The 19633-nt window shown below is 53.8% G+C and overlaps 1 protein-coding gene across 3 annotated transcripts; it reads right to left on the reverse strand.

Moving 5' to 3' along the window:
• Positions 1-934: 934 nt before the first annotated feature.
• On the reverse strand, positions 935-15175 carry HNRNPL (heterogeneous nuclear ribonucleoprotein L). 3 transcript variants are annotated; one of them, XM_027619055.2, is made up of 13 exons: positions 14802-15175; positions 10323-10441; positions 9500-9737; positions 9297-9382; positions 8385-8481; positions 8228-8300; positions 4760-4831; positions 4368-4648; positions 3219-3340; positions 2707-2908; positions 2076-2133; positions 1876-1971; positions 1086-1320 (listed from the first exon to the last, which is right to left on the reverse strand). In XM_027619055.2, exons 3-13 carry the CDS (start codon positions 9722-9724, stop codon positions 1262-1264), a joined length of 1371 nt encoding a protein of 456 aa, XP_027474856.1. In that variant the 5' UTR covers positions 9725-9737; positions 10323-10441; positions 14802-15175; the 3' UTR covers positions 1086-1261. The 3 variants fall into 3 exon arrangements, with proteins under 3 accessions (XP_027474854.1, XP_027474856.1, XP_027474855.1); XM_027619054.2 differs by lacking the exon at positions 14802-15175 and adding an exon at positions 12369-12629; XM_027619053.2 differs by lacking the exon at positions 14802-15175 and adding an exon at positions 12369-12629 and having other exon boundaries at positions 935-1320; positions 4368-4831.
• Positions 15176-19633: the final 4458 nt, after the last annotated feature.

Genomic DNA, 19633 nt, shown 5'->3' on the forward strand with positions numbered 1-19633 from the left:
CATCTACCCACAATTAAGAGTACCACATTGCAATTGTTATCTTTAAGTAGACTCCACACCCAGGGTGGAACCCAACCCTGGGCTTGAACTCACAACCCTGAGACCAAGGCCTGAGCTGAGATCAAGTGCCCTTGATGTCTTAAGCACACGCCCCGAATTATCTTTTACTCCGCAATTCACCTCCACCACCAGTATCAGGCAAGTTGGCTTGAGGCATTTGCCTGCATAGCAGTACTGCTTACAGTATCAAGAAATTAGATTTCACCTTTTAGGACCAGGGAAAGGATGACATCCCCATGAAGATACTGTGCAGGGGGGTAAGGATAAGGAAGCCGTGTGTGTGACAGGACAGAGAACACTGTACAGCATAAAGCATTTTGTTAAAAGAACTTTATGGGGGTGCGGAAACACACCAAAAATTGTTAAAGGGACTGGGAAGCAAATCTTCACTTTTATCTGAGGTTTTAATTTCCTTATTTTCCAGCCTTATGAAAAGCAAATATTTGACAGGATGAAAGCTTTTTTTTTTTTAAAGATTTTATTTATTCATGAGAGAGAGAGAGAGAGAGAGGCAGAGGGAGAAGCAGGCTCCCAAGGAGCAGGGAGCCCGATGCGGGACTCGATCCCAGGACCCTGGGATCATGACCTGAGCCGAAGGCAGACGCTCAACGACTGAGCCACCCAGGCGCCCCAGCACCATTTACTTTTTAAGTGACTCTCCCAACTAGATTCAGCTGACTTGAGCAGGGCCCATGAAGAATGCAACAAGCTCTCCCGGACTTTCCTCAACAGATTCCTTAATTCCTAGCAGCATTCCTGGGCTGGGCCCGCCATCTCCCGAAGGCCTGAAGCTGTGTCCCAGCCTGCCTGCTCCTCGGCAGGAGACCAGGTGGGAGGTAAGCAGACACAACCTGGAATCCCAGTAAGCACAATGTTTATTTTCCAAACAATTTTATTGAAATGTGCCAAGAATACACGGGCAGCACAAATGTAGAACAGGAAAAAAAAAAATCACATGTACAATAATTTTTTAAAAAGTGAAGGTTAATCTTGGGAGATATCAGGTCCCCCTCCCCTCCCCCTCCAGACTTCCGGCGTTTCCGTTATGGTTAAGCCCACTAACCTAGCATTTAAAAAAAAGGAATACAAGAACTTTTGCAAAAGAAAAAACAAAAAACAAAACCAGAAACAAAACAAAACAAACAGCATAAAGGAAAGAGAAATGTTTTCCTGCTCAGATGGGACTCTTCCTGGGCACCTATTAGGAGGCGTGCTGAGCGGTGGAGAAACACAACTTCAGAGTGTAAGGGTATGGACCATCTGCAAAGGAGAACAAAAGGTTTGGCTGGGCCCCCCTCTCTGGAGGCGCCAACCACCCCGCCCCACTCCGTTTCCTCCGTTTCTGCAGTTCGCCTCCGAGGATCTAACTGGTCACTGCCCAATGCGAGACTTACAAACAAGCCCAACACTGAAGGCACTTCCCCTTCCCTGTCTTTTGATTCCACGGGGAATCCCATTCCCAGCTCCTCAGCTGGCCCAGGGCCTCAGTGGACAGATGTTCCCCGCTGGCCAGATCAGCCCCTTTCCTGGGTACCATCTGAGCCAGCCCCTGACGCACAGAACGCCAGTCCCTGGAGAATGAGTCTCAGTAACCCTCAAGCTGGCAGAATGGCGGCAAGCAGCCAGGCTGGCCCTCCCTCCCATGGGGACCATCAGGCTAATCTCCTGGCGACCAGGTCCCACCTGCCCATGTCAGCACCAGTGAAGAGATCTCTGGAGCCCTATATGTTGATGGCAAGGAAGGACGGCTCTGGCCTGAAGCCAGCCCACCATTAGGCCACGAGGGGGACAACTACAGGACACACAGATACTCACTTGGGTTTTTCATCTGGTAATGATTCAGGAAGCCCAAAGTCTCCAGGGCATCGCTCTTGGATTCCCACTCCAGCAGCCCAGAGGAGCTGCGTTCACCTATCAGAACGCAAAGTCAGTTTTAGGATGACCTGAGCAGGAAGCAGGGGGCCACCCACCTACAACCGAGGAATGGGGAAAGGCAGCGGGGGCAGTTTACTCACTTTTGCCTGAGAATACTTTCACAGAAGATGGCCGTTTCACTCCCAGCTCGTCGCAGATCTGCAAGACACAGAAAAGATTCAGAGACGGGAGTAACCACGTGGCAGGAGTCAAGCAGCCCAAGATGAGAGTAGAAACTGCTTTTTAAAATCCCCATCTGGGTGTAGCAGCACTAAACAAATGTTTGCTGAACTGAAGAGCAACATCTCAGGCCCGAGCAAGGTCTCAAGTCCAACCCTGCCAGTCAGCCCTCCTCCCCCTCAGTGTCCCAGTTTCCTCTGATGAGGCTTGAATGGGAGCCTCCCTTCTGATGTTATCGAGACATGGAAGGGCCTGACTCCTTGGATGCTTTTGAGACTGGACTCTGATCACCACTCTCTCACCCAGACACGGAGAAACCTTTTCCAGCCAACAGCAGCCATCCTAGTTTATCAATAATGCAAACAGTACAGCCACCTCCACTGCGGCTAGGGCTCCGGAACCATTCTCAGCCTGTCTTTCCTGGTCCCTGCTGCATCCCCGGGGCCCAACCCAGGGCCTGGCAGAGCTGTGGCTCAGAAGGTCCTCTAAAAGACTAAAATAAATGGCTCATTCAGATAGCTGTGGTGAGGGACCAAACTCCACAGCACCCACCTCGAAGAAGTTCTCCTCCGTCACCTCCAGAGGGGCATTGAAGAAGTGTAGCACGTTGCTAGGGTGCTGGATGCGGTTCTTGGCTGCCTGCTCTGGAGTAGAGAACCGATTGTTCCTGGATTCGCTGAAGTCTTTATAACTGCAGGACCCGTCTTCTAGCCCGTAGGACTGCCCGGGCATGATGGCCGGTTGCTTGGAGACACTGTACCAGGGGAGAGGAGCTCTTTGTCAGACCAGACCCCAAGCCCTCCACGGTGGCCCCGTTCCTGTCTGAAAATGCTGTGTGCCTCAGGGAGCATTGCTCCACAGCTGAGGCGAGGCCAACGCACTTGTTCCCACTGCTTCAGTCAAACGCCGGGGAGCATTCCCGCCACACCCAACCCCTGCCCCAACAAGCACCTGGACTCCCTGTGCTCCTGTGCGGGGCCCTTTCCAGAGTGGTCCCATCCCACTTCCTTCTTCCCGCGGCTCCTCTCCCAACACCCGCAAGCCTGAGGAGACGAAATACCTACCAGACATTCAGCTTCTGCCCGAACATGAAGTTGTTGTTGAGGTGAGTAATGGCCCGGTCCACAGCATAGCCATCAGCCATCTCCACCATGGCAGCCCCCGGCTTGCTTTTCATAAATTTCACCTTGAGGAAAGCAATTGTGATCAGTGCCACTGCCCGGCTGCCAGGGACCCTTCTCCCACCCCTTCTGAGTTAGTTAAAAGCAAAGAACTCCTGGCTCTAGAGCGAGGCTTCCACCCTCTCACTTGTGAATGAGAAATCAGGAACACTGAGCGGCACGTGTGGCCCACAGCAAGGGCTCAGCGTGCCGGGCAGGGTTTTTCTCACCCGGGGGACACGACCCATGAGTGCATCACTTAATGAAGCACAACAAAAACGGGGGCGGGGGGGTACACGGTGAGAAAACAAGGCAGATCCTGCCACCAACATCTGTCTGGGAACACACAGATGCACACGGGCTACAGAGTGGGCCATGACGTGTTAACACCGCTGTGGGTGACAGGACTGGAGGCAGCGAACAACCCGTGACACAGGCGCTGAAGCCAAATCTCTAGCACGAGGTCCTGCTTCCACATAAAGGTCTGGGAACCTGGGCAAGTTATTCACCCTCCCTGCCTTCACTGCCCCGACTTGTCTCATCAAGGATTCTACTAACAAGCAAGTTGCTACACGTCCAGTCCTTTCCACAGCGCCTGATGTGCGGAGGGCAGGCTTAACCTGCACTATGGCTGCTACCACCATGACTCCCAGGCTAAGCCAGGGGCTGCAAGCGCACAGGCTCCTGGGACTCAGCTGGGTTCAAGAGAAATAAGCCACTTGGTCAGAGGTGAACAGCCACCTGTCCCACAGGCAAGGCAGAAAGGCCCAGAGTGATCCTCAGCCACAATAGATTTGAGTTTTATAATCACGTTCGTCTGATGTTAGGCATTAGTACTTCCACGTGAAGAACTCCCGGTTAATGCCCCCGATTAAGAAACAACAAAAAACCCATGGTGAGGACCAAACAAAACATTAGCAGCCGGTCGCCTGCTTCAGTGAGTCACTCTCTCGGAATCAGCCTGCTGCCAGCCAGGCTCCTTCCCCCACCATGACGCACGAGGCTCGGCCCGCTAGGTCTATAAGGGAAGCAATGGACCTAACAGAGGCTCACCTTCTCCACATTGCCATACAAGCAGAAGACATTGAAGACCCGATCACAGTTCATCTTAGATTGATCCAAGCCATAGACCATGAGCACAGGGCTGTCGGCGTGGGGGCCATACTCGGGTGGTGGGGGAGGGGGTGGGGGGTGCCCATACTGGGGGCCGTAGCGACTTGGGCCCCGACGGTGACCCCCCACTGGTGGGCCCATCCTTCTCCCTTCGTAGTGAGGTGGGGGGGGCCCGTAGCCCTCATCATGGTAATGGCTGTGGTACCCACCGTGGGGCCCTCCTGGGGGGTGGGAAGGAAAGAGAGGGAGGACGGGTGAGAATTTGCGCGGCGGGCGGCGGGCAGGGGCACATGAGCCACGGGAGTCCACGGAGGGGAACCCCCTGCCCTCACCATATTCTGCGGGGTGATCTCCCAGGAGAGGGGGCTGTCTCTGGCGTTTGTTAGGGTTGCTGCCAGGATCACCTGCGGACAGAGAAAACAGTTAGAGGCTAACCTGGAACAAAGGGGGTCACCCTCCTGACTAGAGGCTAATCTCCAAGACCTTCAGTTCCTGCAAGCCTGAGGCAAACCCTCCCTTGCTCACCGGAGCTGCTGGGGCCTCCTTCCTGTGGCCTGACCCCGGGTGGGCATGAAGCCCAAGCCTCAAGGCTGGAGCCCACTTCCCTTCTCCTGCCCATGCCAAGCGGCTGGTTTCCTTTCTCTGGGAAGGATGAGGCCAGCTTCTGGGCTCTCTCTCTCTTGCCCTGGCCCAAATGAGAAGCTGAGCTCTCGGGTCCTCTGGGGAACCTGCAGATGCTATGGAAGTTATGTTATGGAGGACCAAGAACAGATTTCTAGAACTCCCAATAAAGGGAGAGGAGTCAAGAGTGGAAAAACCACCAAGGGAAGGCAGGACAGAAAAGATAAAATCTGGCCCCCAGAGTTCCAAGGTTCTAGGAGCTCTAGGCCCCACTCTCTAGGCCCCTTCTTTCTCCACCCTGGTCCTCCCGGCCACCCCCCCCCCCCCCCCCCCAAGTCACATCCAACCCGAGGAGAGGGACTGTGGGAAAGGACAAGCAGGGCAACATCAAAACCAGTTCAATTGAACAGTCATGTACAAGGCATTGACATTCTCAGACCCCGACAATGGCGCAGATCCACCCCAGACCCCAGCTGCAATGCATAGTCGCTACATGAATTTAGCGCTTGAGTGGCAGACACTGTGCGAAGCGCTTTACAGACATCACCACTTCAGAAATTCCTCACAACAACCCTATGAGGTAGGTACTATTTTAGCCCCCGGTTTACAAATAAGGAACCTGAGCACTCAACTTTTAACTGAGCAGTTAAAAGACACTTTGGCCCAAGGTCACAAAGCAAAAGTTAGCCGCCGAGCCAGGATTTGAACCCAGGTCTGGCTGACTCCAAAACCCAGGGCTCGGGATCACTGTCCTTTCCTGCCACCCGGCCTGGGTTTTGTTTCCAACAATCAGTCATTACAAAGATGGAAAAGGGCTACTTACAGCAGAAGTACAGAGTACAATGTCCATTTGTCACAAAAAACAAATCTGTATTTTCTCTTACCATTGGACGCTTCAACAGTGAGTTAGCACAGTTCTGAAAGATGGCGTCCCATCAAACATACACTGCGACCCTGCATCACATGGTTTTACAGTCATAAATACAAGTTACGGTACACATCCGCTACAAATTTTTTTTTTTTAAGAATTGTCTTAAAAGTCAATGTTTTTGATTAAATCAAAAATGGCTCACAGATGTTCTGTCCTCAGAAGATACCAGAAAAGTGGAAAATAAAGGTGTATGAAGTGGGTAGTGTCCCTCCGTGTGGTCAGCTCCTCACACTTGTGTGCTGCAGTGCGGTGCTTCTGGCTGTGTAGCGCTCCGTGTGCGTGTCTCCTGGGTATGGGTGTGCCAGTGGCCCCACTATGCCCGCGCTTTTGGCCTTGGGAGCGCGCCCGGTTACCCACCAGCAGGTAACTGTGTACCTCTGAGCTGTTTGGCTGTCTGGTTTTAGATCTGTTTTGGTTTTTTTTGATTTTTTTTTTTTGTTGTGGTTTAAGTTTTTTTTTTTTTTTTTGCTCTCTGATCTCCAGTTGGTGCAGATTATGTTGGCAGCCGATGACTGCGGAAAAAATAAAAATATCAAAACAGAAAAGAACAAAAAAAAAGCCCTCCCCAAACCAAAGGACTTAAAAAACAAAAAACAAAAAAACAACCCATATGGCGAGGAATGGAGAGAGGATCCTATTGTCTTGGAGGCCCATGGAATCTACTTCGGTCTATGAAACGTTCTCCGAAAAGAGCGCCGCTGGCTGGCTGGGAGAGCTCTGTTCTCTGTGTTTCCTACTTCTGTGTACATTCTCGGGTTCGAGTTTGCTTGGATTTTGACTTGGTTTTTTTTTTTTTTAATGTTTAATAAAAAAGCAGTGTCTGCTGCCATGTTGCGTCTCTTTCTCTCTTTGTCTCTGTCTGCCTCTGTCTCTGTGCTGGTAGCTGTTCGTTGGAGCGCGGTGTGGTGTTCTTGATGTAGTGAGCTCAAGTCTGCGGCTGTTTCTGGGGACGTGGTGGAGGCTGCGTGTTCTGTTCTCTCCCGGAAGAGCTAGTGCTTTCTACCCTGTGTGTTGGTGAGCAATGTGCAGAGGCAGAGCCGCTGAAGTATGGTTCCCGAGGGGTGGCGAAGCACCGCCCTCACTCCAGGCCACCTCCTCAGCTCTCGTTTTTGCCCCCCAGTCTTGGGGCGGCCAGAGCTGAGAGGCATCAAAACCAATGCACAGCCAGCCCCTGCCACTAGCCCCTGCCGGTCTGCACATCTTCTAGTTATGTTCCTTGGAGAAGAAATGGTTGGTTGCCATGTTTCTGTTAGCGGTCATGTAATGCCATTGCCCGCTCTGGTATTCACTCGGATCACCAATTTGCCTCTGACCTCTGGAGGGGCGGCCAGGCCCACAGCGCCCACCGTGAGGGTCCTGGGGAAGAGTCTAGCCCACCCTGCCCACTGCTTCCCAGCTGCGAGGGCAAGCAAGACAGGCCCACCTAGGAATGGGGGCCTCTGGCCTCCCAGGGCCCCGCGAGAGGTCAGCAACCAGCCTCCTCCCTCAGCCCGTGGCCTAGTCCGACGTATCAGACCAAGACAGACAGAGATGACGGTCTCGCTGAGGGGGTTGCCGCGCTTTTCCAAAGGCCATCCTCCTCCACCTCTCCCTCCTATCCAAGGCAAACCATTCTTGACAGAGTCTAGGAAGGGGGTTGTCCGTTTGCCCCCCCCCCCGCAGAGATGTTGAGTCCCCGCTACAAGGGAGGTGAGGCGTGTCCGCCCTGCTCCAATCCAGGGTGTCTCACCTCCACAAGTCAACTTGCTCAAAGGCTCTCCTCCAAGGGTCTGGGCGCCCTCGTTACCTCCCCAGTCTGCCCCCGCCCTGCCCCCAGCAGACCCTCTTGATAGTGACAAGCAAGAGAACCATTCCTGGCCCAGTGAGAATGGAGAGTCAGTGACTCTAGGCAGGCTCCTAGAAGGGCAGCAGCAGAATCCGTCTGGGGGCTGCTACTGGTTTATAAGGCATCGCCACGCCCTGTGCTCAGCGAGGCCCTGCTCCCCAACCCCTTTCAAGCCTCTGCCCTGGCTCTATACCCTCAGCCACGTCAAAGGGCCCCCAGCAGCAGCTAGAACCTACAGAGGCCCCCTCATTCACCCTCTCCCACTGAAGCACCTTTTCCAAGAGCTGACCGCGCCCCCCAGGCCCTCCCATGTCCATAGGGAGCCCAATGGCATTACATAACCCTGAGCCCGGGTCAATGAAGTGCACTAGTCGAGTGAAGGCAAGGCAGGTGTGTTTAGAACAAAGTTGCCATCAGGATTACCTTGTCCACTGAGATTGGGGTTTGTGTAGTCCCAAGTATCCTGATCGTTCTTGAACACATTCAAGCGTGTGGGCTGCAGGGACAAGACAAAGCTTGAAATTAGCCAGGCCCCAGCTCACCTAGAAGCTGACAAGGAGTAGTCGTTTCCTAGACCTACCTTCGCGTATTCGATCTTCAGAGTGCAACAGCCTGAGTAAATGTCAGCCCCATTGAGCGAGGCCTTGGCCCGCTGGGCACTCTGCACAGAATCAAATGTGGGTGAAGTTAAGGAAAGCCCCAAGACAGGTGCTCTTTGGAAAGGGCTTCAAGCGGTCCCAGAAAGGGAGGAGGATGAGGGAGCACCCGAAGACCATCCTGCATGTGCGCTCTGGGGTTAGTGCACTGGCCAGTCACTAGCCGCTTACATGGAGAGGCTGGAGTGCTGCCCCGGGTGGGCAGTCACCGTCCAGTTCCTCTGTCACCTGCACTCCCAACCCCACGAGCCCAGAGGTGGCAGCAACTCCCTCGGCCACCACCCCAGGCCAAGCCACTTTCCCTTTGCCCCATCCTCTCTTGTGCCTTGTGCTTCGACTAAGCCTGGACAATCTCTGAAACATCAACCGGACGACGGTCCTGCCTGGAAGGCCATCAGTGGCTTCCCACCGCACCCTGACCGTGCTTCACAGCACTGCCTCAGAAGCCCTGCTCACTGCTTCTAACGCCCGCAGTGAATCTTCTGTGCCTCATCAGCCGCCAGGCCGTTTGCGGTCTCCAACGCTAAGGACCTGAGCACCTTTACAGAGACCAGTTCTTCTGCCCTGAATACCAGCTCCTATTTCCTCATGGCAACAGGGTATCAGCCTGCCATACCTGCCGGTCGCTCCTCCCCCCTACGGCACTTTAGACTTGACCTTTCACACTACATGCCTTACTGTTCGTTAACGATCCTTCCCATCAAGGAAAGGGGCTCTAGGAAGGGATCTGGCACCTGGCAGCCACTAGGGCTCCGTGCTGGTTGAAAGGACAGGGCCCTGCCGAGCCTTGTGAGAGCCCTCACCTCAAAGAACACCCCTTTCCCAGCAAAGGATATTCCACCATGGCCTGGACTCCATTCTTCCGGAAAATAACAATTCTCTGGACAGGACCACAAGGATTGCAGATAGTGTAAAGAACATCCTGTAAAAAGCACACAGGCAAGATGAAAGGGCACTGGCAGGTCAGTCTGGTTCAGGAGAGAGAATGGGAGGAAGAGAGCTCACAAAAGCAGCTAAAAGAAGGCCTGTTGGCACGCACCGTGGTAATGGAATAAATCGGGTTCAGGATGGTAAAGAGAAGCACACTGTTGACACTCCGGGAGTCATCAGAGTCCCCGGGGCGGGAGATCTTCTGGCTGGTAGAGTAATTGACAAAAGCTGGGTGGCCAGCAATGTAGATTTGGTTGTCGGCTGCGTAGTTCACAGCGTTGCAAGCCCCCAACACGTCTTCAAACTCCACCAACGCTTGTCTCTTTTTAGGCATTACTACCACATAACTGGCAGAGAAAACACATGTTTCAGTCCTCTCAGGGAAACACAGACAAGAGAATAACATTCAACTTTCCCTGAATGGACTCATCTCTCTGGACTCCTCTGTACCTCCACCATGGTTTCCTGACCTGAACACCCTGCACCCTATGTGGCACAATAGGCAAAAGAGATGTAGCCGTGGCATCCACCTCCTCTGGGAAGCCTTCCTTCCTGAGTCCTCCTCCCTGGAGTCAGATGCCTCCTGCAGGCTCCTGGCCTTTCCTATCACAGTACTGATCACCCTGGGTGGGCAGCTATCTGGAAGGAGCCCGAAAGCTTCATTTGTTACTCTATTCCCAGCACCTAACACGTGACAAAAATACTTGCTAAATGAGGGAATGTAGACTAGAAGCTAGAGACAGGAAAAAAAAAAAAAAAAAGACATGAAACTCGCCATAACCTGTCCCAAAGTATAAGGGCCAAACCTAAGAGTGGAGGAGCCCCAGGACCCTGGGCCAAACTGGCCATGTCACTTCCTAAAGAAACTAAGGACGCACAGGACACCAAGGAGTTGCATTCTATGTTCAACCCGTGGCCTCTGACTGGAATACCTGATGGGTCCAAATTCCTGCAAGGCCTCCACAAGGTCAGCTTCCACCACGCCGTCAATCAGGCCCCTGATGTGGACAACTGGGGAGGCAGGGGTTTTGTGTGGGTCATCGTAGTTCTCCTGAGAAAAGAAACAAGAACGTAACTTAATTTCCTGCTGTACGGGATGGTGGCCCACTGCCCTCTGTGCTGCTGGGAGACCCAATCAGATAAGACGCTTAAGTGTCACACAGAGCAGACAAGGGATGGCAATACAAACCAATCACCCCAAAACGATTTTGGGCCAGCCAGTGCTCAGGCCCTGAGTGGGTGGCCAGCCACTTGCCTATACCTCTTGTTGTAGCTTCTAAGGAAGGCAGAATGGAATACAAGGCTTGCCCTATACCTTATATTCCTCCTAGAATTTTTCTCTTCCCACTGGTCAAGAAAACGGGAAAAGATTGGGATGGAAAGGGGACAGCATTGGCAGGAAGGGCTCAAACAGCTTTTTGCTGCAGTCTGAATCACAATATTCTCTTGGAATGTTTCTTTGCCCTTCCCCTTGTGCAACAAGCCCAGCCAAGCATTGCTGTTCCCACCACTCACCCCCAGGATCAGTCACGGTAAAAGAGCCCATGTCCCAAAAGCTGTGAAAACCACTTCTAGTCTTTAATCACCCACAAAAATCTGTGCTAGAAAATACTGCCTAGGCTAGACTATGGAAAATCAAGATGAGAAAGGTCCTTCAAAAAAAAAGAAACTCCAACCCACATCACTAAAAACCAAGACGGTTCCCCCCCAAGAAGTATCTTTCCACCCACACAGAAAGAAGCCTCTGGAATCAGGAGGAAAGTAACTTTCTCCATGTCTCCTGGGCTCTGGGCCCAACCTCCTGTTTGAGAGCCACCAAGCAGAAGCCCATGGAACAGGGGCAGAATTGGATTCTATTTCAGGAACGAACCACACAAACCACAGGAGGCACACCCGCCTGATTACCAGCTCAGCGGTTGGAGTTCCATAGCCCATAAATTCTAATCCCAGCCCCTCCCCCACCACGAGCTACATGATCTGAACAAATTTACCTCAGCTCTCAAATCCCGAATTGTAATACCATCCTGTATCTCACACAAAACTGTTGGAAGATTTAGTTCAAGTAGTTTTAAAATGTGTGCAACAAGGCCTGCCACAATTTAAAACACTAGAAATCACAGCTAGAAATCACCACCAAACCCTGGAAAATCCTGCAAATGGCTGAACTGGAGAGGACTTCATGAACTTGCAGGGAGGAGGGAATACGCTCCAAGCCAGGAGGAACAAATGGTGGTCCTTTCCGACAAGGAGACCAAAGACGTCGAATCCCTTCCAAAACGCCCACCCTCAGGGAACATTTTGGTTCACCAAACCAACTGCACCCTGTCAACCCCAGGAAATTTTAAGAAAACTTGTGATAGTTCCAAAACTTAGCTCAATTCCCAAACGGCGTAAAAGACCTTCACAAGCCCCCTTCTTCCGGTTTTCAAAGCCCACAAAAATGGGGACATATTCTGTTCTGGGGGAATATCCTCAAATTACATCAACTTCTATATCGACACAAACCACGACACTATAAAGATTAAATAGCGATGGGCCAGAATTCCCCACTCAGGCGCGGAAAAGGCCACCGCCCACCCGTTCCCGCTCACGCGGTGTCCCCCCCCGCCGCCCACGAGGCCCAAGCAAAAGTGCGCTTGCGCGTGAGGGCAGCGAATTAAACGATAAAAGGAAAAAAACGGCCCGGCTCCCCCCCCCCCCAACTCAACCCCGCGGCGCCTGCGCACTGCGCCACCCGCAGCGCGAGCTCCTTCCTCCGCCTCCCACACCCCCCCCACCGCTCTGAATAGCGCGCACGCGCAAGCTGCTGTCCTCGCGCAAACCCCGCCGTTTGCCCAACGCCTGCCCCTCCCCCACCCCGTCACGGCGTGAGGGCCTGGGCGCGTGCGCAGAGGCGCCCCCCCCAAATGAATACCCTCAAGGTGGAAAATTTTCCGTCCCTTCCCGGCCGTCCCCGGCATCTAGGGCCCTGGCCTCACCCCGCCGCCGCCGCCCGCCGCCCCGGCTCCTCCACCGCCGCCGCCGCCTCCGTGCTGGTCGCCAGCGTTGTCCGTCTTGAGCCGCTTAGGGGCTCGGCCGCCCTCACTGCCGCCGCCGTAGTAGCGGCCACCGCCGCCTCCGCCGCCCGCCGCCGCCATCTTCACCATCGCTCCCGACCGCCTCCGCTGCTCGTCCGGCTGCTGCCTCTGCTCCAGCCGCCGACGCCGCTTCTCCGCCCGGGGCAGCAGCCTCCGCGACATGGCGGCGCAGAACCCGCCTCCCCCCGCCTCTCATTGGGGGAGGGACACGCCCGTCACTCGCCGCCCCCACCCGATAGGGGGAGCCACTGGTCCCGCCAAGGGGGGAGGGGAAGCCTCCGCCTGCCCTGCGCGTCTATTGGGTATAGCCCAAGCCATTCTTCAGACGGGCCCGCCCTCATTTGTCTGGGACACTCCTTATAGGCGAACGCTTTCTGCCAGTCATCTGGCTGACCCCGCCGCCTTAAAATAAACTCCAATTTGATAGGTCGGATTTCTGGCCCCGCCTTGCCTTCCTTGGAGCACCTGATAGGAACGACGCTCCCCACTCGCCCGAAAAGCCCCGCCTTCTTCCCACTTTCATTGGCTTCCTCACTAATCCATCAAACCGAAAATTCTTAGTGCTCCAGTCAAAACGGCTACCTTCCCGCGCCACTCCGCAAGGAAACCCCTCCCTTTTGCCTCTCTCCAGTGGTTACTGCAGATGCCCATCTTCTACGTTTCTACCCGCTTAGTCAATGAAGAGTGGAAAGGGTCGTAGGACCACCGGTGGTCTTTGATTGGGTGAAAAAGGAAAGCCCTCCCTAAACCGCCAGGCGCTCTTCGGCGCAGTCTAGGAAAGGATCAGAGGCGAGAGCGCAGGCGCGAATAGGCTTTCAGGCGTCTCTGGAGGCGGGGCAACCCTCTAAACCCGCGAAGGCCTGGCGTACCCCAAGTATTTATTGACGTGCTGGGTGGCGCGAGCTGCCAGTGCTACTCTGTCCCCACCGGTATACCTTATTCCTCTCCATCTCGAGCCCCCAGAACGCCGGAGGAATTTTTTAATAACCCAAACTTAACCCTTTCGGTAGAAAACCATTTGCCGCTGCCGACGGTCTTCGGACCCCGTCAAGTTCGCCGGCGTCCTTTCGCCGCTCCGCCCCACCTCTAAATTCAGCCATAAGAGTGCCTTTCAGTTTGCACAAAGGGAAGGACCTCTCACGCACTTTTCTGCCCGTGCAGACCCTTTCATCTAGAACCCTTTGTCTGCCACCCCTCCTGCCTGGGGGATCACTCCTCTTGTCCGTGCAGCAGTCTCCACTGAAAAGCGTTCCTCGTCCCAACCAGTCCCGACCCCGAACCTGCTCTGTGGTAACCCCTGACCACGCAGGCCCGTGGTTTTCACGCGACAGCCCTGACCTCTGCGGCTCGTCACAGTCTGGTGACTGTCCCTTTTCCAGCGGGGAAGTCCTGTGTGGGTAAGGGAGCGGGGATCCCTCCCTTAGTGAGGCTGGCTCCCCTACCAAACATCAGCTACAGCACCCGGCACAGCGCTCGCGCTCTGCAAAGGAGAGTCCTGGTGCTCCAAGTGTCCGGCAGGCCTGCCTGCCTTGGGGACCGGGTAGAGCGACCCTTAAGATAATGCCCTCCCTCAGTCCCTAGGGTCCAACGACACCCAACAGCCGGAACCTAGGAGCGGGGCCGCGAGCTGAGCCAGGATCCCGCGTTTCGGGGCTGCTGCTTGGGGGTGGGAGGGGAGACACTGCGCTTAGAGAGGACTGAGTCGTGAGAAATAGGGGCGACTCCCCCAAAGATGCTTCGGAATCTTCCCAACGGTGAAAGGGGGCTCCCGAAATAGGAGCCCTCCTGGAAACTAAGTTTGAAATGGGGGTCAGGGGCGCGAAGAGAGTGAGACAGGATTGGTGGGTTCGCAAATTTGGAGCGATAATAAAGTTGGGAGCGGACTGACGGGAATCTAAATCAGTTCCCGGTCACACTGGGAAGATTCGAAAAGGCAGGCGGAACACAGGTGGGGGGGCGGCGCAGCGCCTTCAACACGTGATCGGTGCGCCGAGGGGCGGGGCGGGTCCCACTGAAGGGCGGGGTCGCGAGGTCCCGACGTCAGAGGAATGCGGTGGGGGGAGGGGGGAGAGGGGCCCCTCCCCTCCCCGCCCCCGCGCCCGGCCCGTACGCCCCTCGCGCCGACGCGCGCCGCCGGGACGCGGCGGAACGGTCCTCGGCGTGGCGCGTTCCGGGTCGCTCGCCCGCCGGCTCGCACCCACGGCGGGCGCCCGAGCCGTCGCGTTATCTGCACCGTCGCGCTCCCGGTCTCCGCCCCTCCCCACCCCTCACGGCGGGCGGCACCTCCCACCCACCCCCCGCACCCCTCCCCGGCCCCTCGCCCCCAGCCCCTACCAGCTCGGCGGCGAGCCTGGCCGGCCGTCCGGGATCGAAAAGAGAGCAGACACTGGGAAGTTTTGGGGGAGGGAGGGGCGGGCCTTAAAGGGACCACGACCTCTTTTCAGCCTGGAAAAAAAATAGGGGGTGGGGTGGGGGGAGAGATCGACAGTGGCTCCGCGGTTGAATGGGGGAAACAACGCCAGAAAGGAATGGAAAGACTGATGCTCCGTGGCGCTAGGGCTCCGCGTCCCTTTTCCCCAAACACGCCAACCCCTCATTCCACCCACCCCCCCTCCCCCTTCCTTCTCGGAAAGTCACGCAGTTGTTTGGCAGTCACGCCTCGTTTCTCCTGGTCAGCCAAGTGTTGTGTTAGTTGAGGTTAATGTTGGGGCGCACATTGTACAGATGGGAAAATGGGCTCAGAGGACCCAAGCGGCTAATCCAGGATCCCCCAGCTTTGTAAGTGGCCATAGCGGGATTTGTCTGCCGCCGACGACGTGTAAGCGCCGCACTGCAGTACCTGTTGTGGTTATGGGGGCTGCGGTATGCCGTGCACGTTAAGGGCACCAGCTCTGGGGCCAGACTGCTGAGTTCAAGTAGGGAGCCTGCACTTACTAGCTCTGTGGTCTTGGAAAGTGAGAGCGTTTTTTGGGCCTCTTTTTTTCCTTATCCAATAGGAGAATGGTAATAGTACCTGCCTTCTAGGGTGGTCTTGAGAGATGCTGAGAATGTCTGGAAGCAGAGGGGACCTCAGGCCTACCCCCATTTCGCAGATAAGGTAAAATTGAGGCCCAGAGAAGGGAAAACCCAGTTGAAATACACCACAAGAAGACCTAGTCTCTCCCCCCTCCTTACAAGACCTAATCTGACCCTTGTAGGCACCTCCATGCCTACCCCTTTCCCACCTGTTTTTGACATGGCACAATGACTTCCTTTCATCAAATGCCCAGAGCCCATTCCTGACTTTGCACTGCCCCCCCCCTTTGCCTAGAATATTCTCCCAGACCTTTTTGCTCCTCATCAGATGGGTCATGACTCAGATGTCACTTACTGACCATCCCAGCCTGGTTACCCCCATGCACTGTTATAATCATGACCCCCCATTTGTCTCCCTCTTTGCTCTTATTGCCATGTGAAAACACTTAGTTATTTAATTTCTGTCTCTTGGCTAGAATCTGGACTTTGGGGGCTGGAAGTAGGTATGTTTTAATCACTTTAAGCATCTACCCTAGGGTCATTCATTGAGCCAACACTAGTGGGGGCATTTGGGATAAAATGGTGAACAAGATATGGAAAATTTATAGTGAAATACTTATGTTCTGTTGAAATACTTAAGTAAAACATATGCTATCAGGTGGTGAGAACTGCTATTCAGAAATTAAAACGGGTGCGTGGGTGGCTTGGTAGGTTAAGTGTCTACCTTCCACTCAGGTCATGATCCCAGAGTCCTGGGATGGAGCCCTGAGCCCCAAGTCTGGCTCCCTGCTCAGGAGGGAGTCTGCTTCTCTCCCCACCCCCTCGTGCCTGCTTGCACGCGCTCTCTCTCTCTCTTTCTCTCTCTAATAAAGTCTTTAAAAAAATAAAAATAAATTAGAAAAGAAAACAGAGAAGGAAGATGAGGAATATATGAGGGCAGTTTGCTTGAAAGGGTATTAAGGGGAAGCCTCACTGAGGGGGTGACATTCTTGCAAAGACCTGAAGGAGGGGAGAGAGGAAGTCATGTGGATACCAGAGGACAACAATTCCAAGCAGAGGGAACAGCCAATGCAAAGGCCTTGAGGTGAAAAACGTGCCTGGTGTGTTCCAGGAACTGGCTTTGTGGCTGGAGTAGAATGAGGGGGGTGGTAAATGGTAAGCGATGCTGTCAGAGATGGGAAAAAGGGCAGTCCAGTCCAAGAGGGGACTGAGGGGCCTCTGGGGCTGGGGGAGGACTTTGACTTTTCCTCTGAGGTGGAGCCCCTGGAGGCTTCCCAGCGGGGGAGGACCCTGACCTGGCTCAGGTATTCACAGGAGCCCTGTGGCTGCATGGTGTGGGTGTGGGAAACAGACTGTGGGAGGCGGGGTGGGAGCCAGGAAGACAGTGAGGAGGCTGATTCAGGAGAACAGTCTGGAGAAGAAGTGGGTCGGATCAGAGTGGAGGCCGTGGAGGGGTTGAAGAGGGCGAGTTGTGGATCTGTTTTGAAAGCAGAGCCCACAGGACAGGCTGAGGAGTCAAAGCTCCCCATGATTCAAAATCCCAACTGCAGGGCTCATAGTGGTGGCCAAGGTCCCCAGCTCTTTTTGGTGCTCTATTCACTATGAGATGCTGCTTTAAAAAAAAAAAAAGATTTTATTTATTTATTTGAGAGAGAGAGAATGAGAGAGTGAGCATGAGGGGGGGAGGGTCAGAGGGAGAAGCAGACTCCCTGCCGAGCAGGGAGCCCGATGCGGGACTCGATCCCGAGACTCCAGGATCATGACCTGAGCCGAAGGCAGTCGCCCAACCAACTGAGCCACCCAGGCACCCTAAAGTAACACCTTTATTGAGATATATTCATACAACTTAGTGGTTTTTATTCACAAGGTTGTGGGATGGTCACCACTGTGTAATTTCAGAACTTTCTCATCACCCCAAAAGAAACTCCATATCCTTTAGCAATCACCTGCCTTCAACCAGCAGTAACCCTTAAGCTACTTTCAGTCTCTATGGATTTGCCCATTCTGGGCATTTCATATCAATGGAATCATAAAACATGTGACCGGTTTGTTCAGGGTTCATCCAGGTTATAGGATGTCTTTCATTCCTTTTTGTGGCCAAATAATATTCTGCTGCATGGACATAGCACATTTGTATTCATCGGTTGATGATCACTACTGCTCACTTCTCCAGGACTTTAGCTCCTGGCTCACTGTCTCTCGTGCTGCCTCTCTCATCAACCTCAGTGATTTCCATACCCAGCTAGGTGACCCTCGGGCCATCCTTTGGGTTCCCAGACCTCCTCTTCGCCAATGAACTTGTCCTCCTCGCAGCCCCTCCCTCTCTTGGGCACACCTACACCTCTTAGAACACCACAGCCTCTTAGAACCTCAGCTCCAAGCGTCTCACTCACTGCCCATTGTATCCTGTCTTTCTAGTTCATTCCCTCCAAAACCTCAACTCCAACAATCCACTGACCCCTACCACCTTTCCTCTACCCCTCAGCCCCCTCATGTCTTCACACAGATCAAATTCCTTGACCGGCCATTGAGATCACCCCCTCACACACATTCACGACACACCTCCCCACTCCACCATACTCATCTGGCAAAACCATAGTCCTTGTAAAATCTAAGTTTCCACCTATCGCATGCCTGCATCTGTGCAGTGGAATGTGGGCGGAGAAAAACACACACCCATGCCAACTGGCCTCGCCTTAACTTCATGCCCACTGACTTGGAGTGGACCCACGGTGCTGCTTGGCAACTTTGCGGGTGTCCCTGGTCCCTTGATTCTCCCAGATGACATATCAGACCTTCTCTTCAAACCTCTGAGAGCTCCTTCCTCATCCTCACTCTCAGCAGTGACCTCCTTCTTGTTTCCTGAGAGAATCGCAGTCACCTTCTCACCAGGTCCACCCTCCTCCTGCATTGTCACCCTCCAGGCCGCCTTCTGCCTTGTGCCTGGGGTTGGGGCGGGGGGTGGGGGGTAGGGGCACGTTCCCATCTGTTGCATTTCCTTTTTTTCCCCATGCCTGTTCTCATTTTTCTCTTCCCCCATTCAAGAAATTGATCCCTGTAGGCTCAGGGTCTCAGGAGAGAAAAGGGACAGGCCTGAGCGCGGAAATAGGTCAGCTCTCTTTTCTTTTTAAAGCCTCTTCAGGGCTCTAAGCGGAAATAGCTTCACGGTCTATTGAGCTTCAGAATGAAAGTTCAGATGCCCTCAGGGGCCATTTGTTAAGCCAGCCCAGTAGAGGGAAAAGTCTCTGTTGCATTCCACAGCGGGGACACCCTCTCCCCCCAGCTCTATTGAGGTACAGATGACATGAAGAAACTATACAAGTTGAGGAGTTTTGGCTTATGTAAACCTGGGAGGCCACCACCGCAACCAAGATCATGGCAGTGAGAATGAACATAGCCATCATTCCTGATTTCTTCGTCAAACCCTCCATCCCTCACCCCTCCATCCCTCACCCCTCCGCACAGCCACCGACCTACCTGCTTTCTGTCACTATTGGTTAGTTGTATTTTGCAGAATGAAATGATACAGTGTGGATTCTCGTGTCTGGCTTTTTTTCACTCAACATCATTGTTTTGCGCTTCATGCATGTCAAACTAGGCCATTGCAGGGGACAGTTTATCAAGTCACCACGACTGGTTTATCGAGTGACCTGTTGGTGGACATTTGCCTTCTCTCCACTTTTTGGCAATTACCGATAGAAGTGCTGTGAAGACTGGTGTACAAGTCTTTGTGTGAACATACCCTTTCATTTCTCTAGGGTATACACCTAGGAGTGGAATGCTTGAATCATATACGGTAGGTATATAACTTTTTTTTAAAAGATTTATTTATTTATTTGAGAGAGCGAGCGTGGGGAGGCGCAGAGGGACAGGGAGATAAGCAGACTCCCCACTGAGTGGGGAGCCTAACGCTGGGCTCGATCCCAGGACCCTGAGATCATGACCTGAGCCGAAATCAAGATTCAGATGCTTAACTGACTGAGCCACCCAAGGCCCCCCTGTATTTAAATTTTTAAGAAGCTGCCAAGCTCGGGGCACCTGGCTGGCTCAGTTGGTAGAGTATGTGACTCTTGATCTTGGGGTCATGAGTTCGAACCCCATGTTGGGTGTAGAGATCACTTAAACAGAAAACATTAAAGGGGCAAGATCTC

The sequence above is a fragment of the Zalophus californianus genome, chromosome 17 (genome assembly GCF_009762305.2).
Source record: "Zalophus californianus isolate mZalCal1 chromosome 17, mZalCal1.pri.v2, whole genome shotgun sequence".
NCBI classification, from domain to species: Eukaryota; Metazoa; Chordata; class Mammalia; order Carnivora; family Otariidae; genus Zalophus; species Zalophus californianus.

Coding starts and splice junctions, on each gene's coding strand:
- HNRNPL (XM_027619053.2), bottom strand. CDS start 12,629: ATGTCGCGGAGGCTGCTGCCCCGGGCGGAGAAGCGGCGTCGGCGGCTG. Junction 8,482..9,296: donor GGAGTCCAGGCCATGGTGGA/ATATCCTTTGCT, acceptor AACTTCACCCAC/ATTTGATTCTGTGCAGAGTG. Junction 4,832..8,227: donor CCCCAATCTCAGTGGACAAG/GTAATCCTGATG, acceptor CTCTGTCCGCAG/GTGATCCTGGCAGCAACCCT.